This window comes from Strigops habroptila, chromosome 2 (genome assembly GCF_004027225.2).
Source record: "Strigops habroptila isolate Jane chromosome 2, bStrHab1.2.pri, whole genome shotgun sequence".
In the NCBI taxonomy this organism is placed as follows: domain Eukaryota; kingdom Metazoa; phylum Chordata; class Aves; order Psittaciformes; family Psittacidae; genus Strigops; species Strigops habroptila.
The window spans coordinates 12,271,000-12,291,658 of record NC_044278.2 but is presented as its reverse complement, the minus strand read 5'-3'; the positions used below and the strand labels follow the sequence as shown (position 1 = coordinate 12,291,658).

General features: G+C 47.4%; 1 protein-coding gene across 1 annotated transcript; it reads right to left on the bottom strand.

Annotated features, from left to right (window-relative positions):
- Positions 1-1,836: 1,836 nt before the first annotated feature.
- LRRC58 (leucine rich repeat containing 58) lies at positions 1,837-18,937 on the bottom strand. Its single transcript, XM_030471774.1, has 4 exons — positions 18,409-18,937; positions 9,117-9,245; positions 7,544-7,821; positions 1,837-6,119 (listed from the first exon to the last, which is right to left on the bottom strand). The coding sequence occupies exons 1-4, from the start codon at positions 18,906-18,908 to the stop codon at positions 5,911-5,913; spliced, it is 1,116 nt and encodes a 371-aa protein (XP_030327634.1). The 5' UTR covers positions 18,909-18,937; the 3' UTR covers positions 1,837-5,910.
- Positions 18,938-20,659: the final 1,722 nt, after the last annotated feature.

Sequence of the window (20,659 nt, the reverse complement as noted above, 5' to 3'; positions counted from 1 at the left end):
CACATTCCCTTCCTTACACAAGCAACAATGCAGTCTGGCGAAATCATTCATTTGCCAACACAGCTGCAATGTGTTGGCACATGTGTTGTTGTTACCCTGCTTCAGAAATATGTAGATGGCAGCCAGCCTCATGGGGCTTTGACACTGATCAAAGTATAATATCCAACATAAATGTACAACTTGCTCATCAGCACTGACTTCAGGTCCTGCTTTTGCCACAGTCAAGAAGGGGCTGCAGACAGGGAGTTTGGACAGCACTCTGAAAATACCTTAATCCTTTGCCAGCTTGATAGCAAGCTCTGAGCTGCCACCACTAAGTCCCACGCGAGGACAAAGAGAAAGGTCCTGGGTGTTCCCTGGGTGACCAGTTCTTGCACTGACACCAGATGATCAGCACCCTCACCTCACTCCAAAAGACCAGCTGGAAGCAGGACTCGGGTTCTGCTATGCATTACTTTCCTCTCCATCCTAAAAGGATCTTGTCAAAAGTCTCCACTTTGCTGCCTGGTGAGAGAGTAGACCACAGCAAGCTGTAGTACCACAACACGTGCTCTCAACCCTTCTCCAGTAAGTAAGTCACCATAGAACAGTGGCTATTGGAAAGGGATGAGACACTTGGGCACGGCACACCAACTCCAGACTGACTGAAGGTGCAGATGGCCATGGTCTTCTTCAACGCAGCTTCAGGACTAACTTTCTTCCAATAATGTTGTTTAAATGGTCGTCAATTGCAACTCAACCTTAGTGCAGAGGAAAAGGTGCACACATTCAGCTTTAGCTGTCTGGATCACCTAAGGCAGCCCCATCTGAGCAGGAAACGTACATCTCTACTTCATGAACATACACTTCCAAACCATCAACATCATGCTCTCTTTTAGTGCTGTGCAATTCTGCGTGAGTCTGAAATGTCAATCTGACATTCTGAGAATCTGCTTTGGGCATCTACGTAACTCAAGTTTCACTTCATTTCAAGTCCCTCTGAACCAGCACTTCCATGATTTTGTTTCTGAATATAAGGAAGGTATCAAGGTGGCACAGAAAAGGGTATCTTTAAATTAGTTAACAAAAAAGGCAAGAATATTCTCAGCCTGCTTATTACCCACAAGATCACTGCATTCCTTGGTATTTTATGTTGCTTGAAATGGGGCTGCTGCATAACTTGAGAGGTTTTTCGTTACATATGAAGTTGAACCATCTCTGAAATAATTCCTGCTGAAGTTAATATCAAGTAATTCTGGTTTCCCACTGTCCCATTTTCCAATACACCACATTTCTGCCCTGACAGCTGGTAATTGCACGGCAGGATCTGAAACATTTTGGCAATAGATCACAAAAACTCTTCAGGATGTAGGAGGAAACATGGGATTACACAAGAAATGGGAACACATTAGCCAGTTACCATGATCAGAAAATTAACATTCACAAAGTCATTCAGAGGTTTCAGGGTTAGCGTCTTAAGAGGGAAACGATTCAAGGAGTTTAGAACTGGTGATTCATATTGCTGGAAGACTCCCCTAGGACACTCCTGCCTTCTCCTGTTTGTACATTCATCTTGCCTTTGAGTTACTTCTACCTTTAAACCATGGAGCAAATTTCTGCCACACTATACCAGAAGTAAAGCAGGGAGTGGTCTGTAACATACACTTCTCTGTGGCGTGTGGGCCCCAAAAGCCAAAAGTTTCAGCAGCCCATTTGGAAGTCTCACCTACTCTTGCTTTCGCACAGCACGGGTTGAATCTCACGTGTTCCCTGACTATGTATAGCCCCACTTTTAATGTTAACAATTACCTGCAGCAATACTGGAATCAAGGTGTCAGCAAATAACAGACAGACAACTGTAGAAATAACATTTTTGGTTTAGTGTTTGCAATTTGTTTTACAGCTCATAACGAAATACCGTTAGACATCTTCTACATTCAGACATTCCTAGCAAAATATACTTTTCAAAACATAAGGCACTTTTAAGACTTCCTAAAACAAATGCTCATGATAAAAATTCAACAAGAAGGCTGAATGAGAACCCTTTCTACCCTTAACGTTCAGGTCAGTAAAAGATCAATTCTCTAGTCAGACAGGCAAATGAAACAATCAATAGAAAGGTTTCCAAGATAGAGTTACTGCTGTATTAGTGTGCATTCTGAAGTAGTCTATTTGAAGTATCTTCAGTTGGGGAGGGAGGGCATGGTGTGAATAAGATGCATTAAAATAGTTCTTTGAACTGGGTAACAAAGACACATTGCGGGGATTAAGTTTCATTACTTTCATTGGGTTAAATTCCTTCCATTCATTATTGCCAACAAGAGTAAGGAACGAAAAGGAGATGGTTCTCCCCTCCCTCCCCCCCACTCCCATTATAATTCAACACAAGATTTCAAAGACTTAAAATGACCAGGACAGAAGCTCATGAAAAACTGCATCTGGCCACTTCAGAGCATGTTTAAATATTCATTACTGACTTCCTCAAGTCTCACCTCTTACCAAAGAAAAACAGAAAAGAATTGGCAACTGTGTAAGTTGCTTCCAGTCAAATTGTTATTTTGCTTCTTTCTAACACGACCCCACTGTTCACATGAAGTACCTGCATTCAGAAACACACCAGCAGCTCCCCTTGGCAGCGCGACGGCAGGGCAGGATGAATGCCAGCAGGGTCCCAGGCCCCGCAGGGAAGAAGGAATGAGCAACTTTGTTTCACACACTTGTGTCTTAGCTTAAGAACAGTTTCAAAAGCTGGACGTGCTGGGCTGCTGTAGCAACAAGGGGACTGATACCAAAACACTGACTGAAGACTTCATTTGGAAAGGCATCTGTAAGAACTGAACTCAACTATTTAAAACTGACCAAAAGAGCAAAACCACTTTCTACTTCTCAGGACCCCTGAGAAGGGGATGGTAGGAACTAGAACTTCCCATCCATCAGCGTCTTTTCAAGTTGTGTCTTACCTGTTTTATTGCCCAGTACATTTTCCAGTCTTTGGGGGCTAACAATTGCTGAAAAACTGGACTCCTGGAGGCTCAGTATATTAGGCACTACAGTACAAACCTGCATCCTTTGTCCTTTTGAATCCACCTCTGAGGGAAAAAACCCAACCAACCAACCAACCATCCATCCATCCATCCATCCATCCATTTGTTTTTCTTACAATTCCTTGATTGCTTTAAATTCTGACATACTTGAATTGCACTTTAAAGCCCAGCAGCAAGAAGAAACCTTGCTAGCTATATTCAGGAATATATACAAAATTTTTAAGAGACAAGACATCTTATCAAGTAAAAATGCATAGAGATATCAGCTGCATGAGCTGTCAAGTTCTGACCTGGCCACAGTGAAGAAGCTGTGAAAAAACAAATGTTAGCCCTGTTAGAATTGGGGCAGAAATGGAATGCCTGTTCAGTTAGAAAAGAGAATGCACTTAAGAATCGAGCTAAGTTAGAACCAGCCACCACTGGTCTTAACCCGTCACACACACAAGTGCTGCTGTGCAAACAGGAACTGGGGTGAAGTGAAAAATTACGTGACTTCAAGACAGCTGCTGCTAAGGAGAAGAAAGGAAAGTGGCACCTTGTGGTCCTGAGCTCAAAAGATCTTGAGATCTCAACTTGTGTGGCTCACTTTTTCTGGCAGAAGAGCCAAGCTCTAGATCAACTCAGCTGCTCGGTACTGTTACACTAGCAGCCAATTTAACACTGAGGCTCTGCAATCAGTTTACTGTCCTTCAGCACTGGTATGACCACATTCACTTGGGACAGAAAAACACATCTGAAAGAGGAGATGAAGAACAAAACACAGGCCACTCGCTGATCCCAATTTACCTAACGGCATGCAGCCGGTTCCTCTCAAAACCTGTGGGTTCTTCTTCCTAAGCAAACCTCACAGAATTTGCTAAAGTGACATCCAGTTGCTCTGCACATCCACCCTAGTGGGTCTTAAAAAGATACTTAAGTTCTTTGGAAAGGCACACAGCGTGCACATGTGCAATTTAGTTCCTTGTGGATGGATCTGTGCATGTGGGAAACCTTCAGACTAAGCTGCAATGATTAATAACGGATGAGGTGCTATTTTATAACCAGATCATTTCTTTCAAATTCCAGTTCCATTTCCAGGGAAATGAGCAGTGCTGACAAGGAAATGCAAGGCAAGAAGTTCAACCTGCACACCGAGACAGACTGGAACGTACAAAATTTCATGGACCTTGTTCTTCAGCTCACATGAAAGGAAAAACTGTAGTCTGATTAAAACAAAAAATAAATCACTAAAGCTAGTTACAAAGAGTAGAATTATCAAAGTGCTTTAACATATAAAGTGTCAAACAGAATTAAACAGGAGCATTAACACAGAGCTGCCATAAGATATTCAAATAGGTGCATCTGTTTTCCGAATACAGGAGAGCAGCACAGGTTTTTAATTTCCCCTGTAGGGCCAAAGTGAGTTAAGAAAAGTTTTTCTTGTTCATTTAGCTTCTTAACAGAATGTATTTGCTCTGCTCATGCAGTCGAAGGCACAGTTGCATTTGCTCTATCTGAAACTGCATCAGAAGGAGTCTGCCATGAAGTACTAATAAAAGGGCAGCTCTCACTGAGCAAAACATACAGCAGCCCCCATAAAGTAGATTTATAGATACCTGCCCATTCATAGTATTTTATAAACTATTTCTCGGTACTTGAAACATAGTTTAAGATAACCGAATGTGCTATCTGAACATCCAACAGGCTGCCAAAGCTATTATAACAAGAGCAAATGCAAACAAATAAATAAGGAAGAGGTTTGAGAACCACCTCGTGCAAGATGCTCAGACAACAACGCACCTCTGCCTCCCTAACGGCTTTTCCTCTCATGTTATAAGGAAAAAACCCCCAAAGCATTCTCCACTGCACTTCTCTCAGTACTTCCAACCCATTAAGCTGCTGCCTACTTTAAGCAGATAATCTTAAGCACGGAAAGTAACTGTACCAAGCATAGCAGAGCTAGCTGCAGCAGGGGGACATGGCTGTTTAGAAACAAGAAATGTCAATCGAGACCTTTCCTGCAATTCAGAGATATAAAAGCAGATTTGCTCCAGTAAGCTGAGACTCAAAAACGTGATAAAGAGCATCACATCTGGTCCCTTGCACAGGCATGTATGGCCACAAGTGTGAAGTAATACCAAGTCTCAACAGAACAACCCATGTGTTTTCTAAAGGCACCATAAAGACAGCAACGCTTCAGGTGTAATGGGAAGAGGCAGAGGGAGGGAAAATGACGAATACAGTTAGGAGGAAACACTAAGAGCAGCTTGGTATAAGAAGGGATTAAAAAAAGTGTCTCAGTTCTATGATGGCTGTAACATCTGTAACAGCACAGAAACCCTACACCTCTAGGCAAAGGAAGAGTAACCAGTTTGGAAAAACCTACTCCTGAAAAAACCCAATTCCCATTTTTAGTGGATGGGTGTGAAACCTGCAACTGAAAGTGAAGGAGACAGCAAAGAATCAAAATGCTATATAAAACACTGGGGTCCATACACACTCACATGGCATCATTAGCCTGCTTCTGATTTACCACAGTGTTAAGAGATCTGGACAGTCTCCTTTGCTCTGCAGGATGACTCAAGTCCAGTCAAGTATCATATGTTAAAACCTTTCTCAATCCGCCAGTGAGAACAAATCCCTCGCCCCAGCTCCCCCTCCCCAGCCTGTACAAGGGACAGTGGCAGCAGTCTCCCAAACAGGAGATGTTTCTAGCAACCCCAGGCACCCCACAGGCAGTATGCCACCAAGTTAGTTCTCCTAAGCAGCACTGCACCAAGCAAGCCTAGGCTTGCTAAGATATTCTGCCCCTTACATAAACTTGAGGACAGTTTCTCATGAGCCCTTCAGACCAGAGGCTCACGCCTCGCTGTTCCATTATTGCTTTCCAAACACGTTTTCCTTCCTGTTATCCCAGGAGGACTTTCTGCATCCTGCGTGCAGCGACGCTGGCTTCATCCTCGGAGTCAGACTCGCTCTGGGAAGTAGAGCTCTGGGAGGCAGAGCTGCAGGGCGAGGAGCACTCCGGGGAGCACAGGTAGTGCATCAGCGGGAGCCGATACTTCCCACAGAAGTCAACAAACTTGATCTGTCTGACGCAGCTGTCGAAGTAGACACCTGTGAGGGCAGAGGAAGAGAGACAACACGTGAGGCCCCGTGCAGAGAATGGTGGTTGCAATGCCTTAAATTAGGATTTAATGGACACTGCACTGGATGTAGAAGCACATGGGATGCTGGAGTAAGAGAGGACCAGGGCGCCTGTGGAAATCCCTAATGGGATTTCTTTTCTTAGATAGAAAACAAGCCTGTAAAAATGTATTTGGTAGGTGGTTCAGACTGGCACACTCTGCAGGAAAAGACACAGGGCAGCTACTTCCCAAGAATTCGGCACTTCCTTCTAACCATTACGCAGAAATCTCAGGCTGGGAATCAAAAAATTTCTTCCATGTCAAATTCATTCATCCACGATATTTTCAAACTTGTAAAACTCCTTCTACCAGCTACCAAAGTGCATTCACAGACAGACTCTAGCTCTACTTTCCTTCTGCTTGAGTGAAGGTACCATGCTGAGTCTGGATGCTCCTTTCCATGGCAACAGTGTTGCTGTAACACACAATTACGTTCTCTTCCTGCCACACCAAGTGATTGTAGACACTGATGTTTTCAGAGGGTTCCAGTGGTGTTTTAAGTCCCAGCTGGTCTGAGTAAGTACTCAGTAGCAACACTGCACTACTGTGCTAGTTCGTAAGGACAAGCGAAAAAGTGCAAAACCCACCCACTGCTACCCAAGCTGTGCAAAACTCTAAAAAAGGAAACATTTCTTTCCCTTCCAACACAAGTTCCAGCCCTTCCATCTTGGCTTATGGAGAATGCTTTGATATTGTCCTGTAAGGAGATAACAGCCTGCATATGACTGCAGGGTAGGTACTAATTAATGACTTCTTTTCCTTAATCTTCTAAAGGCTAAATGAGCAGATCATTTATGCTGCTTAAAGATGAAGCATTATTTATTAATTAAGCTAAATTAAACCCAAGCATTCCAGACTTTTCTATGAAGTCCTCTCCTTCCAGGAACTACACGCTAGTAGACCCAAACAAGAGCTAAGCAAGTTGCTCTTAGTAACTGCCAAGCACTACAGCCTCTCTCCTCTTTTCCATCCAGAAACGAAGCTTGTTGTTCAGCAAGAGCACTTGTAACAGTTCTCCTGCCCACTACTTAGTCTGAGCTATTTCAGGGCAGATGGATTGGAAGCTTCAGCCCATAAAAGCACAGTGGAGCGCTGGGATGAGCTGCAAAGACTCCGACACAAACACTGTCTCACATTCCAATGCAAATGCAGTAAACCAGCACTACAACTCTGAATATCATTCCTAAGTGAACAAGGTTCCTTAAAGACAAGTTTGCAGGAGCCTTGGAGCCAGTGAAATACAGCTAGAATTTGGATGCAACAACACATCTAACCTGACTGAGCTAGTAAAGTCACAGCAAGTCAGAGGGAAAGAAAACCCACCAGGAAGCAGAGCAGTGAAGGTGAACTTACCCCCGCATTTAGGATTGGGACAATTGCTGGCCAGGCTCAGGTACCGGACAAGATTCTCTGGGAGGTCGCTGGGAGCATAGGGAACATTGCGAGTTTTAATTGTGCGTCCAGCCAGTTCCTGAAGGCTTGGGGGGTTGTAGGTCAGGTCACGGACAAAGCGAACCACCAGTGGGTTCCCACGCAAGCTCAGCTCTTCCAGGTGAACCAGGTTAAGGATCTCTCGAGGAAGGTAAGTCAGCAGGTTATTGTGCAGGCTAAGGGAACGCAGGGAATGAAGCCTGAACGATAGAGATGGATACCCAGTCACGACGTGCAAGCAAAATCATTCCACAGCTGCATTACACAGACCTGATCGCTCTCCCTTCTCCCATCCACTTCTTTTTCCTTGGCTTTTCTTACTTTTAAAGCATAAATTCATGGTAAAAGGGCTGCTATTACTCCAGCACACACAATGCCCTAGAAAACTTGGCTCACCTCCACATGCCTGTTAAAGAAACAGTCTTAAATATGCTGCTGTCCCCCTCAGTACTCCCCACACGCACCCGCTAAGAGAGGTAGCACAGAACAAAAGTATACAAACCGAGAGCTGTCAGGGGACATAATGTTTCTTTGCACCCAGTGCGTGCATCAGGAACAGTTCCATGCAATACTTTGAATAAGTCACCTGCCTTCACTCATGCATTAAAGGTGCTTGCTGGTAGGCAGCCAGCCCTGGAAACCCCCATGTTTTCATTGTTTGCAGCTGCATCTCCCTGTGCTGCAATACTGCCAGAGCTCAAAAGCTAAGCAAGGTCAGCACAGGTTAGCATCAGCACGGGTGACAAGCAGGGGTTTGGCTTTTGGAGGAGGTGTTCTCCTCTCTCAGGAAGCAGAGAGCAATGCTCTAACACATAATCCAGGGATGCTCTCAAACCAGTGTAAGTTACAAGACAACTGGACATTGTACATCAAGAATAATCCCACTACACCATCAAATTCCAAACTCCATGCTGCCACTCAATTGCTTTTGTGGTTACAGCTACACACTGAATTCTTCATCTGCCATTTTAGAGTCCAGAGTTTTCAGTGTCCTCTTTCCCCCATTACGAAAGAGATACAGCAGTAACTTATCCTCTAGAGCTGTGCTGTAGGATTTAATGAACACTAAAACATTCCGAGATCCTAAAGTAAGAACACAGGGAGCGGTACAACACAGAAGCACACACAAAAAGGCTTTGGGTGAAAGACAAGACAGACTAAGCATTCATCACTAAGAATATTAAGAATGTAGCATGGCAGTTTATCTGTTCTGAGTTGCCCAGGCACTTCTCAGGGCTCCCTGTACAAATCTATTAATTCACCTTAAAGCATACACTTGGTGACATATTTTTTCCATAACCCTATGATCAAGATTTCCATATTATATATTCCTGCTCTGCCTGCAGTGCACTGCTGAGGATCTTCTTGTTCAAGCCTAGTCACAATAACAAACTGAAGAACAAAGAGGTCCTCCCAGGTGCTTTTATCCACACATGCAGAAGAAAAAGTTAAACAAGTTAATTACAGCTGGTGGCTGTTGACAGTAAATACTCACTGTGCCAGCTGAGGTGGAATGCTCTGGATCTTGTTGTCACACAGAACTAGATAGCTTAGGGAAGGCAGGTTTGCTAATTCAGGTGGAATTGAAGTGATGAAGTTCCCTCCAAGGTACAGAAACTCTAAACTGAAAGAGAGAAGAGAAAACGCTGCATTATTTCATTAAGGTCATTTCCAGTTTAACTGAACACTAGATCTTCTCATCTCCTGCATTTCTTCAAGCAAACTTACAGATGACTATGTATGAGATAATGTGCTGAGGAAAAAAAACGGGCAAAAAAAAGCTCAACTGCACATCAAAAGTACAACAGAGCTTCTGCTTCACAACAGATAATGTTGAGATTTACCTCCAGCCTCCTGCAGTCACAATCACATCTGTAGGTAGACACCAAACAACTCTGTATTCCTACACCAACCCCAAAAGCAAAGCTCCTGCTCCTACTTGCAAGGAAGAACAGGCTGCACACACAGGGTCTGCAGCACTGATGCCGCTCCTGCTGCAGCCAGTGGGAGTTCTCAGTTTCAGCAGGAGCAATGCAAGAGAGCAGTGGCTCTCCCTGAAAATCCTGGCCCTGCACAAGCGCTACTTGCTCTTTATGGGATAAATCAACTCCTCAGCGACTAACTGCAACCTCTCAGCAGAAGTCAGAGGCAGCCAGTCTTGCTTTGATGCAATTTATATATTGCTAACACCATAGTTGCAACAGTGCACAGAGTGCATGTAAGACACACAAGAACATGCATGCAGTTTCTCAGGTAGACTGATTTCACTATACTGCAGTCATGGAGACCAAAGCTCCTAAAAACATTAGCTGGGCTTAACTGCAGCTTGCACCTAAATAAAAGAAAGAAAGAAAAAAGAAAGTATCACTGGATGTCCCTCAAAAACTGGTGGATGTGAGACAGGAACAAAGAGAAGCACTAAATCCTTTCTGCCAGCTGGAGTAGCCAGTATTTGCTGTGCATCTCTGCCCTTTTAGGAAGGAAAACTGGCAAGTGCTTCTCTTCAAGTGAAGCAATAGCTTCAAGTCCCCATTTTACGGACTCAAACAGTTTCTGCCCTTGTTCTCGGGTGTTGCCTGCGAGAGGAGCAAAGGCAGGCTCAGTCTGAGTACTTCTGTCTGGGAAGAGACACCATTGCTAATGGTGGTCCAGACAACACCTTTTCCCATGCCTGAAAAAGGTGGATCCCACAGTCCCATCTGCAGATGCTGGTTCAAAATCTCCGGTACACACTCAGGTTAGCTGCCTAACTACAGTGTACACTGGCCCCCTCTGATCCACCCAGCATTCCCGATGGGTCAGGGAAGAGAGAAGTCATGCAGGTTCCATCAGCCTTTCCTTAAGAACAACTTACAATCTTGGAATAGGAAACACCTTCATCTCATCCCAGCAGGCCCTCAGTGATATGGTTTAATGGTGGTCTTGGCAGTCCTGGGGTAATGGTTGGACTTGATGATCTTAAAGGTCTTTTATGACCTAGTTGATTCTATAATTCTATTCTATTGTGAACTGAGAAAGGTGATGGATACAACTGGCAAAGAAACATACCACCATAGAATGGTTTGGGTTGGAAAGGACCTTAAGATCATCCAGTTCCAACCCTCGCCATGGGCAGGGGCACCTCACACTAGACCATGTCATCCAAGGCTCTGTCCAGCCTGGCCTTGAACACTGCCAGGTTGTTCAGGACATGGTGGTCGACCTAGAGAACGTCTAAACCCTGCAACTGTGAGGAGCTTCTGGAACAGAAGAACGGTAGAAAGAGTTCATTCAGTTCTTGCATGAAACTTGAACCTCAAAGATCTAACAACAGCATCTGCTTGGGCTACAAGGGGCCACTTACACAGCACAAAGGTCCATCTGCCCAACAGCGAAGAACAAAACGACAGACCTCTGCAACACACCAGGAGAAGCTCACAGAGCTTAACTTTCCCTGGATTCACTCACCTTTTTGAAGCACAGGAAAGCTCCATAACTGAAATCTGACGGTGGGCACAAAATTAAGGCTTCAACTAAATTTGACTGTATGAAAGGAAGCAACTGTACTTGCCTCAGCTGAGAGATCAAGTGGGGCAGCACATGTGGAGCGTATTCTGAACACATAAGAAAGTACACTGGAAGAAACCATCACCAAAACCCCACTGCTCAAAAGTAGCTCCTCCTCCCCGGACAACCTGCAGGTGAGGGGTGGGGGCAGGAGGAAGGCTGATGTGCACAGACCATGCCAAGGGGAGATTAGTTTTAATTAAATTCTGATCCCTTAACAAAGCCCTAAGTTTTACCCCAAATTCCTCCTTCAACCTCCATTGTTTCCCAAGGTGGATTTAGGCTGCTTGGCTCTCATTAAGGACTTAACTGCTGACCAGCAGGAATATTTTAACTCCATGCCATTGCTGGAACCCACACTAAAAACTGTTGGGCAAGGGAATTTTAGTAATGTGGATTTCAATGTTTAAACAAGGGTTAGATATGTAAAAATTTCCACTTCCTAGGAAAAGTGAATAATTAACTCTTCACCCTCTGTGTTTGAAGGCAATAATGCCCATGAAGCCACACTGCATAAAAATACATGCAGGGAAGGGGAGGAGGGGTACAAAATATATAGTAAAAGATGTTTGGAAATTCATTGCAAGTTGTGAAATGCAAAAGTTTCAAGAGCAGCTTACTGCACAAACTAAGTGTGCAGAAACACTGGCTACAAACTGCTTAGAGCTTTCAAATCTATTCTTCATAAAGTCCTTGTACTGAGAACAGTCAGTTATACTAGCTAGGCTATAAAGCCCCAACAGCAGATTACAAACTGCCTCTAACTAAAAATCCACTAAATAAGGTAAGTCCTTCGGTGGCTACAAAGGACTTCTCCAAAATTGTTTTCTTTTTACCTATCCTCTGCATTACCTTCCTGAGGTCAGCAACTCACTGGGCCCAGTCCAGTAGAGCAAATTCAGCATTTCCAACATCAAGTTAAGATATGAATTAGAAGGTGAATTTGTTTAAAAAGCATAGGGGTGAGGTTTTGAAACTATAAAGAAACTTATTTTAAATACAGCAAAGGTATTCTTATAGCTTCCACCGAAAGACTGCTCAGAAGGCAGAAGAAATCTGTAACTCTCGTCCCCCAAAATACAATTTGCTAGTAAGAAGGGCCTGTTCTAGTCTTGGCTGAGCAAAATAGAGAAATCAACAAGAGTCATTTCTTCATCAAAGCATCAAGAATTGTCTGAGCAAAGCTAATCACGACACAGGCAAGGATTTTCAAGAGACACGACCCTTTTGTAATGAGCACTGACCACACCACTGGGGCCACAGCTGGTTCCCAGCTCATCTGCTCCTGGCCTGATTTTTATGCTGTACTAAGCCTGCACCTAGAGGCCAAGGCAAGGCTGGCTCTTGAGCTGCCCTACTCAGGGGGCAGTTTGCTGCTTGGTAAGATAAGCAAGAGCACTGCTGAGCTCTGTCCTCCTCACAGAGAGCCTGCAACAAGGCAATTGGCGACATTACCATAGTTTTTCACAAGAGATAGCAGGGAATGAGGTTAGTGACTACTCCCAACTAACCTTTCACACCAAGACCAGTTTTTCTGACAATCATTAATCTGTATAGCCACTTGGACCAGCCAGCTAAGGTCCTGTGCATCACTGTGTACACAGAGGGAGAGCTGGAATTTTGATCTACTTTCAACAGTCCAAGACCTTAGAAAAGCCAGAGAGCAACGAGCCTCAGATGAACGTAAGCTCAGTTCCTGCTTTTGAGGCTAGAATAAATGATGTACTTCCAACCTGCCACGCATGCACTGGTTGAATGAGTTTCAAGAGGGGACAAACACTAACAAAATTCAACTCGACAAAAAAACCCCAAATCAACAACAAATCCCCATTTGACAGAGTAACTAATGGGGGCTGACACTTTCCCTCCTGCCTTTCAGCAGAGTTTACAAATACACTAGGACAAGGCCAGGATCCCCTTCAGCCTCACATCCAGCAGGCCAGCACCCAGCACAGCCAGTACTAACTGCTGCCAAGCAGCAGCCAGCAGTCCAAGCCCATCCTGTGCTGCTCCTCTCTAGTGAGGGATTTCATACCACGGGGCTGCAGCGTGGCAGAGAAAACCCTTTTACATACAGGAAGGGAGTGGGGAAATGCTCAAACAACTGCGAGGCAATTCAGGTGGTGGCAGCAAAGTTTAACATGTCAAGAGACTGTACGTTCTTGCTTATGTTCTTGAGGCTTAAAGGTCATCATATACCCCAAAACAAATGGAAAAGCCCCAGAACAGTAAATAAGAAGAGCTCACTCTGAGCACTAGAGGTATTTTTGAAATGCTATCAGTTACCACAACACTTTCATAGTCATGTTTCAAGGGAAGAATGTCTCCTGGCACAGAAGATCCTCCAATTTTCAATCCACCCTGTTTCCCCACAGATGCTTCTTTGGATAAAATTTAACAGCTGACATCAAACAGCTGCATCTAAACAGGTAATCTAGAAGAAACAATGGAGCCTGGAAGAACTCCAGGTCTTTTTAAGATAAACTTTTTAGCAAGAAATTTCCAGGGCAGTTTTGAGGCTGAGGGAAGGGAGGAATTTTAAAAGCAGCCCACAATACACTCCTGTTAACCCTGTTCTACGATGTGCTAACTCCTGAGAGAGCCTTTGCTGACACGCAAATTTGAGATCAAACAGTCGTCTGAAAACTATTTGCAAAACGTTTGAAGAGGGGAAGAAAAAGGGAGGCAGCAGCAGATTTCCTAATGCTCTATCTTTATCAAAGCTTCACTTGCCGTTTTTCCCACACTGCAACAGCCGTTCTTAAGCGTATGCTTGTCTAACATGCATAATGCTACCCACGAATAAAAGCAAATACTTTGGTTTTCATTGCATCTAAGCCTTTACACAAAACTTGGATGAATCCAGTTAGGCATTTAAGGCCTTTGATCCCAGCCCTTGCACAACTGGGCTTTACTGGAGGAATCCAAGCAAGGAGGAAAGAAGCATGCATGGCAGGCGCCTGGGAAGAGCCTGGCTCTTCTCCAAGCTCTTTCTGTGTGTTCCTGGTGCTCTCCTGAGTGTGAGAGTGTTCACTACAAGAGTAAGACTAAACTCGAGATTCCCATCAGGAGATTCATTTTGCTGAGGTATCAACTGCATTTTGCTAAGTCCTTGAGAACTTTTCCCTTTATGGGGGACACTTGCAACACATTTCCCCAAGCGTGCACACTGAGGGCAGTCCATGCACTCTTAAGCCAAAAGCCATGGTTGGACAGTGGAAATCAGGGCTGTATTTTACCAGACTTGTCAAACAAGTTTTGTCCAGAATGGGCAGAAGTAGATGACCACTTTTCAGCTACAACACACATTGCCCCTTAACGCATCCCCAGCTGGATCAGCAAAGGAAGGAGACACAGAACTCAGGCAGCGGTGGGATGTCCATGCAGATCACAGTTCAGGAGCTGCTGGGGGCTGTGAAATGAGTCTGAGGGTGACTGACCATAACATTTCACACTGAAAACCCAGCAAGGGCAATGTTGGAAGGAGAACTCCAGAAAAAGTGACATGTCTACCTATGCGAAGCTCACCTTTTTTCTGACAACAAACAGGAAAGCAATGCAAAGAGGGTGAGAACATCCCATCTGGTGCGTTTTCTACTCTAGATTCACAGCAACAGCCAGTGGAGCAATTCAGGGCTTGCACAGTACTGACACTGCTAGCTGACAGGGACTGGGGTGGTGGGCATACAGAAGGAGCTGGCACAGCCTCAACATGATGAAGTAAAAGCCCTCAGCAGGGCCCACACTTACCTTTCTCAGAAAGGTAAAAGGCTGTTGCTGGTCACCCTAGACACTTACAGTGGAATCAGGAGGAAAAGCACTGCTATTTATCCTTGGTGCCAGCATGCTATGGTCAGCATCATCCTGCTGCCATCACGAGAGCTATCATGATTATCCCCTTATGAAGCCATGGCAAGGAAGCTTCAAGCATCAGAACATCTATAGCTGGTCCTTCTATAGTGGCCTAGGAGATAAATGACAATCAGGTGAAAGGCACTTGCTTTCCATGCAGGATCTTGCACTGCACACAAAGATTTGTGTGGGCAAGGACAGGGCAGATGGCTGAAGCTGGAAGGAGTAAGACAAGAAGGCAGCAGGACTGGCTGTGGCTCTTCTCACTGTTCATTAACTTGCCGAATCACTAGGAACATGATATGGAAAAGCTTTTGCATAAAATGCCTGACCCCAGCTTGCTGCAAATTTGTGGATTTATTATCTTCATGTGAATGACAACACATGGAACCCACCTCTCATTCCACAGCCTTTGCATTTGTAGCTGCCAGCATGTTCCTTCCCTTTTAGCAGGTTCAGACTCATCAGCTTTCTACTGTTTCAACTTCACCATGTAGGCTCCTTACTTGCTGTATTCCTGGCCTTCACTAGAACTGACCTGCCACCCCTTCACAAACTACAACAGGAAACGATGGAGTGCATGGGAAAGATGTGAGGCTTAGTTATCAATTAGTCATTTTGCTTTAGAGATGTCATCAGAGCTCAGACATTCCCTGGAAACATAAGAAGTATTTCTAGATCTCTGCAGCTCTGCTCTACAATCAGTGACTGGAGCAAATGGGAAGCTGCCAGGGTCACGGGAAGAGAACTGCTGGCCCCAGGAACTCTAAGTGCCAGCAGGAGGAACATGTCCGGTCAAAGTGCTGCCTGCATTCCTCTGTGGCCTCAGAGACCACAAAACATGAGAAAAATTTCTTTTATGAGAAGTTATGCATGGAGAAAAGCTCAAAGCCTTGCTTGCCAGCAACAGAGAGATGGATACTTGCAGCTTGAGTGAGAGGTTAACAGAAGCCCCACCACCAGGTCCCACCTCCCAGCCCAGAGTTCAGAAACACAACAGCTGGCTCCGTGTTGCCCTGCCACAAGAACTGGCTCTGCTCTGTCCTTGCTCAGGTTTGTTTTACCCACTTTCAACACTGTGTACGCTCACGCTGCAGACACCTCTCCTGTTGGCAGGTGGGAGGGAGGTGGGTATGGCAGCAGTTCCTCTCCACTAGGTATTTACTATCCTTTTGGCAAGGGTGTCAGGTCACTGGTTATCTGGCTCCTGATGAGTAGATAGAGGATACCCTCTGGAGGAGTATTAGATTATAAAGCACTGTCTTCTCCCAGCTCTGGCAAGCGTGCCGCTCCCTTTTGTTACTTAAGCAGCCCCAGATACAGAAGAGTCACTAATGGCACAGTGGTAAAGCAGCTGGTGATCCTGGTGGCACACGGATTCGCTATCTTGAGCTAAAGCTCAATTACATTATGGTGACACGTTAGCAGAAGTTCAATGAGTTAACAGTGCTTATGTGGGCAGCAGACACAAGCTGGGTCTAGTCTAGTTTTTCTACCTGACACATCGCTTTGTAACGATAAGCAGCTCAATAGCCTTGTCCGCATTCGCCCTCTCAGAACTGTCCTTCTTGGGTTCAGGCATGACCAGCCCAAGAAAAGCTGCGGGACAGGACAAACAGGAGCCCTGCTTTGGGGCAGGCCAGAGGAGCAAAGCCGAGTAACCATGCGGCAGTACTGTGACAGCGATGCAGCACAGAGCCCAGCACACAGCCCCCTGGGGCACCGCACGCAGCCTGGTACCTTCCCGGGGTCAGCAGCGCTACGAAGGGCAGGGCTGAGGCTTCTTTTCTTGGCAGAGAGGGGAGAGGGGGGAGAAGAGATGAGAGAGAGAAACCGTAACTACAAACGAGAGCACACAGAGCAGCAGCAGGGAGCATCTGCTGCAGAGGTGGGTGCAACATCCTGGATGCTACCAGGCATGCTATGGGGGCAATATGGATCCTCTCCTACATACAGCTGCCCTCCTCTCCTGTGAAGTTGATGACACCATCCTCATTTCCTTCATTATCCCTGAAGCAACTGCTCCTGAGCAGAGAGAAGGCAGAGTTTCCTCCTCCTCATGAGAGCCCCAACCCAGGACACATCCCTACCCTATGAAGAAGGACACAGGCACTCTCTAGCATTCAAAATGCCTCACAGCATCTCTGAAACTTAGCTTAACCTAGAATTGCTCCAGACCCTCAGCAGGTGTGTGCTGTGCCATCTGGGCAAAAGCCACATACCCGATTGTATAACACTGCAGTGGACAAAACCCATTTTCTGTCAGTACTCAAGCAGTTCTGGTACCTTCCACCTAGGGCCATGGGAGACAGCACCACACATACAACATCCTGCGCTTCCACTGGACACAGCTCTGCTGAACCATCAGCTACTTGGGGTCAAGGTTGCTGGAACTGGTGTAACAGAGATGGTCTCTGGCAACTATCTTGCCAAAGAGCTGGAAGGAAGAAAGTCCTAGCAGACCCAAAGTCCTAGCACAGAGCCACACAGGGGCTAGTCTGAGGATTGAGAAACCATCAGAACATACCAAGATGCTTGTGTGTAACACGTGCGTCAGAACGTGGCCTCTGGCTTGCCCAGGAAGATTGCAGACTTCACAAGTACCTATCCCAGGTCAACACGGGCAGTCGATACCTGGTCCTTCCCCAGGTCTGTTCCCATGCCCACCAATGTTCTCAACTGCTGTGATTCAGCCATAGGTTTCTATGTCATTGACCTGCGGTGGTTTGATACAGCTCCAGGGCCAGACGTGCTGCTGCACCTAAGCACAGCCTAGGGCTCTACGCTTCCGACCTGCCAGCTGATCTGTCAGATCTACATGAGCTCTACAGGTGGAGAGAAACACAACAAAAACCCAACCATGCCTGCGAGCACCCTGTTGAGACTGGAGGTGTATCACCAGAAAGGCCCTACTGTTCACATAAGCCATAACCAAATGTTTATTCTCCTCTGCAGCCATGAGCTGCATGAGATCACAGCTTTGATTTTGCTCTTGCCTGGGGATGTGTATTAAAGCAAAGCCAGGGAGCACCTTCTGCATGTCAACACCCATACCAACCACTGTCATTAGGAAAGCCTGCCCTGCTCCAAGGCAGCCCAAGGACTAGGAAATCCTGACAGAAGCTCTGTGAGTGCAGAAGGCCCGTCATCTGCCTGCAGAGCGGCGGCTCTGAGCTTTGGCAACTCGATCTATTGAAGAGGAAGAGACACATTAGCAGCAGCAGTGCTTACAGACACCGGAGCCTGCCCGAAGCTCGCTCCCCAAGCGGGACCGAGACCGTGTCCCGCTCTGCGGCAAGGCAATGCGGCTGGGTCCGCTCGGCAGCCGCCCTGCCGCGGCTCTCCCCGCCCGGGGCAGAGGCCCGTCCCGCCCAGCGCCCTGCCCTCACCTGCGGAGCTCCTGGATGTCGGGCGGGATGCCGTGGAGCCGGTTGCCGCCGAGGCTGAGGCTCTGCAGCCCGCGGAGCCCCAGCAGGGCGGGCGGCACTTCGGCGAAGCGGTTCCCGCTGAGGTTGAGGACGCGGAGGGAGCGGCCGAGCGGGGCCTGCCCCAGCCCCTTGGGCAGCGAGCCGGGCCCGCCCAGCCGGTTGTTCTTGGCCAGGAGCGTGTGGAGGCGCGGCAGGGCCAGCAGCTCCTCGCCCAGCTCCGCCAGCCCCGTCCCGCTCACGTCCAGCACCTCCAGCGCCGGGAACCACTGCGACAGCCCGGCGGGCAGCGGGCCCGACAGCCGCCGCGGCGACAGCACCAGCCGCCGCGCCTCCGCGCTGCGCCGCGCCGCCAGCTCCGCCGCCAGCTCCACCTCCGCCGTCTCCTCCTCGCCGGCCGCCTCCGCCGCCGGGCCGCGCCGCGGGGGCTCCGGGTGCGGGGCCGCGCCGCCCGCCGCCGCCATGCCGCCCGCACCGCCCGCCGCCGCCGTGCGTCACCGGGGGGGGCTCCCGCTCCGCGCCCCGCCCCGCCCCGGCCCGCCCCGGAATCTGAATAACGCTGCCGGCCCCTCGCAGCTACACGGGCTTATGCTCGATCCCGGGCGCGCCGCCCGCGGAGGCGTGAGCGGACCCCGCTTTAGCGGAGCGGCCAGCGCTCGTCATGCAGGGTGCGGGGCCCCCGCGAGCGGCAGGGAAACAGGGAGCCCTGCGGCGGCCCCGGAACGAGCATACGGCATAGCGTCCGTGCAGCCCCGGGCAGCGGCGGAGCCTGTTACCGTTCCTGACTCCGCGTTAGCGTTACATCCGTCCCGTTAGCGTTACAGCCCTGTGGGACCGTTGTCCGTCCCGTTAGCGTTGCTGCCCCCTGGGACCGTTATCCGTCCCGTTCTGCCCGGGAACGGCATGGAAACGGCACCTGCTCCCTGCAGTGTCTCCCGGCAGGCTCCCTGCAGGCGGGTGATGCTAAAGCTCTGAGTCCCTCCAACTGCGTTAAGGTTAGGTTATTGTGTTAAGGTTAGGTTAGGTTATTGTGTTAAACAATAACCTTCCTCATGTCCCTTTCTGTCAGCCTCAGGGCCCGAAGGAAAGGCGCTGGCTGTCCCCTGTGTGCCAGCCAGCGTTTTGTCCTGGGTTTGTCTGCTCTGGTCCTTGAGGTGCTGGTGGAGCCCATGCTCCCCAAAAGTAGCTTGGTGTATCTCCTGGATGGGAAAAGACAGCTTTAATCTTGAGCCAGGGCATTGGCAAGACATGTAAGTCAGGCGAAGAGGCCTGTTACAGACTGGTGTGGAGCTGACCCTGGTTGTTCCATATACAAACAAGCGACCTGAGATTGGAGATTTTAATTCATCGCCCTTGGGATGCAGGTTGGCGGCGGTGTAATGAGTAATCAGTCACTGGGAGAGGCAGCAGCAACGTGCGGTGACCAAAAGAACATTCGCAGCCCAAGGGAACTTTTGGCCTGACAAAGTCCGGACTTAAGAAACAGACTTGCTTCCTTGTGATACATAGAGGAACCTAAAAGAAGGGAGCGGTGATCTCCCACCTGCTTGACGTGCTTCATATTGCACAAAGTCTCCGTCATCCTAAAGTGGAAGAAATGCCAACAACCACGGCTGGCTTGTGCCAAGACTTTAAAAGCAATGCACGAAGTGGTAAGATGCTAAGTTCAAAGGTCTCCACAACACCGTGGGTGAAAAGCACGGTCCCCTTGTCCTGACTTTGGCACTCCCATGAACTCTGGATTTTACCATCACAAATGCTTTTAAGGGACAGCTCCTAAGAGCTGTCCTAAGAGCAGGGAGCTGTCAGCGCTGTGTCTGCCTTCAAGAGGGTGTGCTGGAGATGTGGGAGTGAACTGGTCACCTTCTGTTTGACTTGCTTAATTTACTTCCCAAGTCTCTATGGATTCACAGATGCAACCCTGATGTGGACCCAGAGATCGCTTGTTAAGCACAGACACTGTATCAGTAATTTCTTTTGAGTATCATTTTGCCCCCTGTGTGAAGCGTGTGCTATTTCAGGTGGATCAGGATAGTTTGTGGAGGGTTTATGGAAGCACAGGAGTCATGTCGTCTGGATTTTGCTCTTGCCCCCTGCAGTGCTTTAAGCCTGTGTTGCCCCAGACTTGTGTCCTGTGAACTGGTTCAGTTTTCTCAGGAACTGAGTCTGGTTATAAATCACTTTGCTCCTATCTTCAGAATTAAAGTTAATAAAT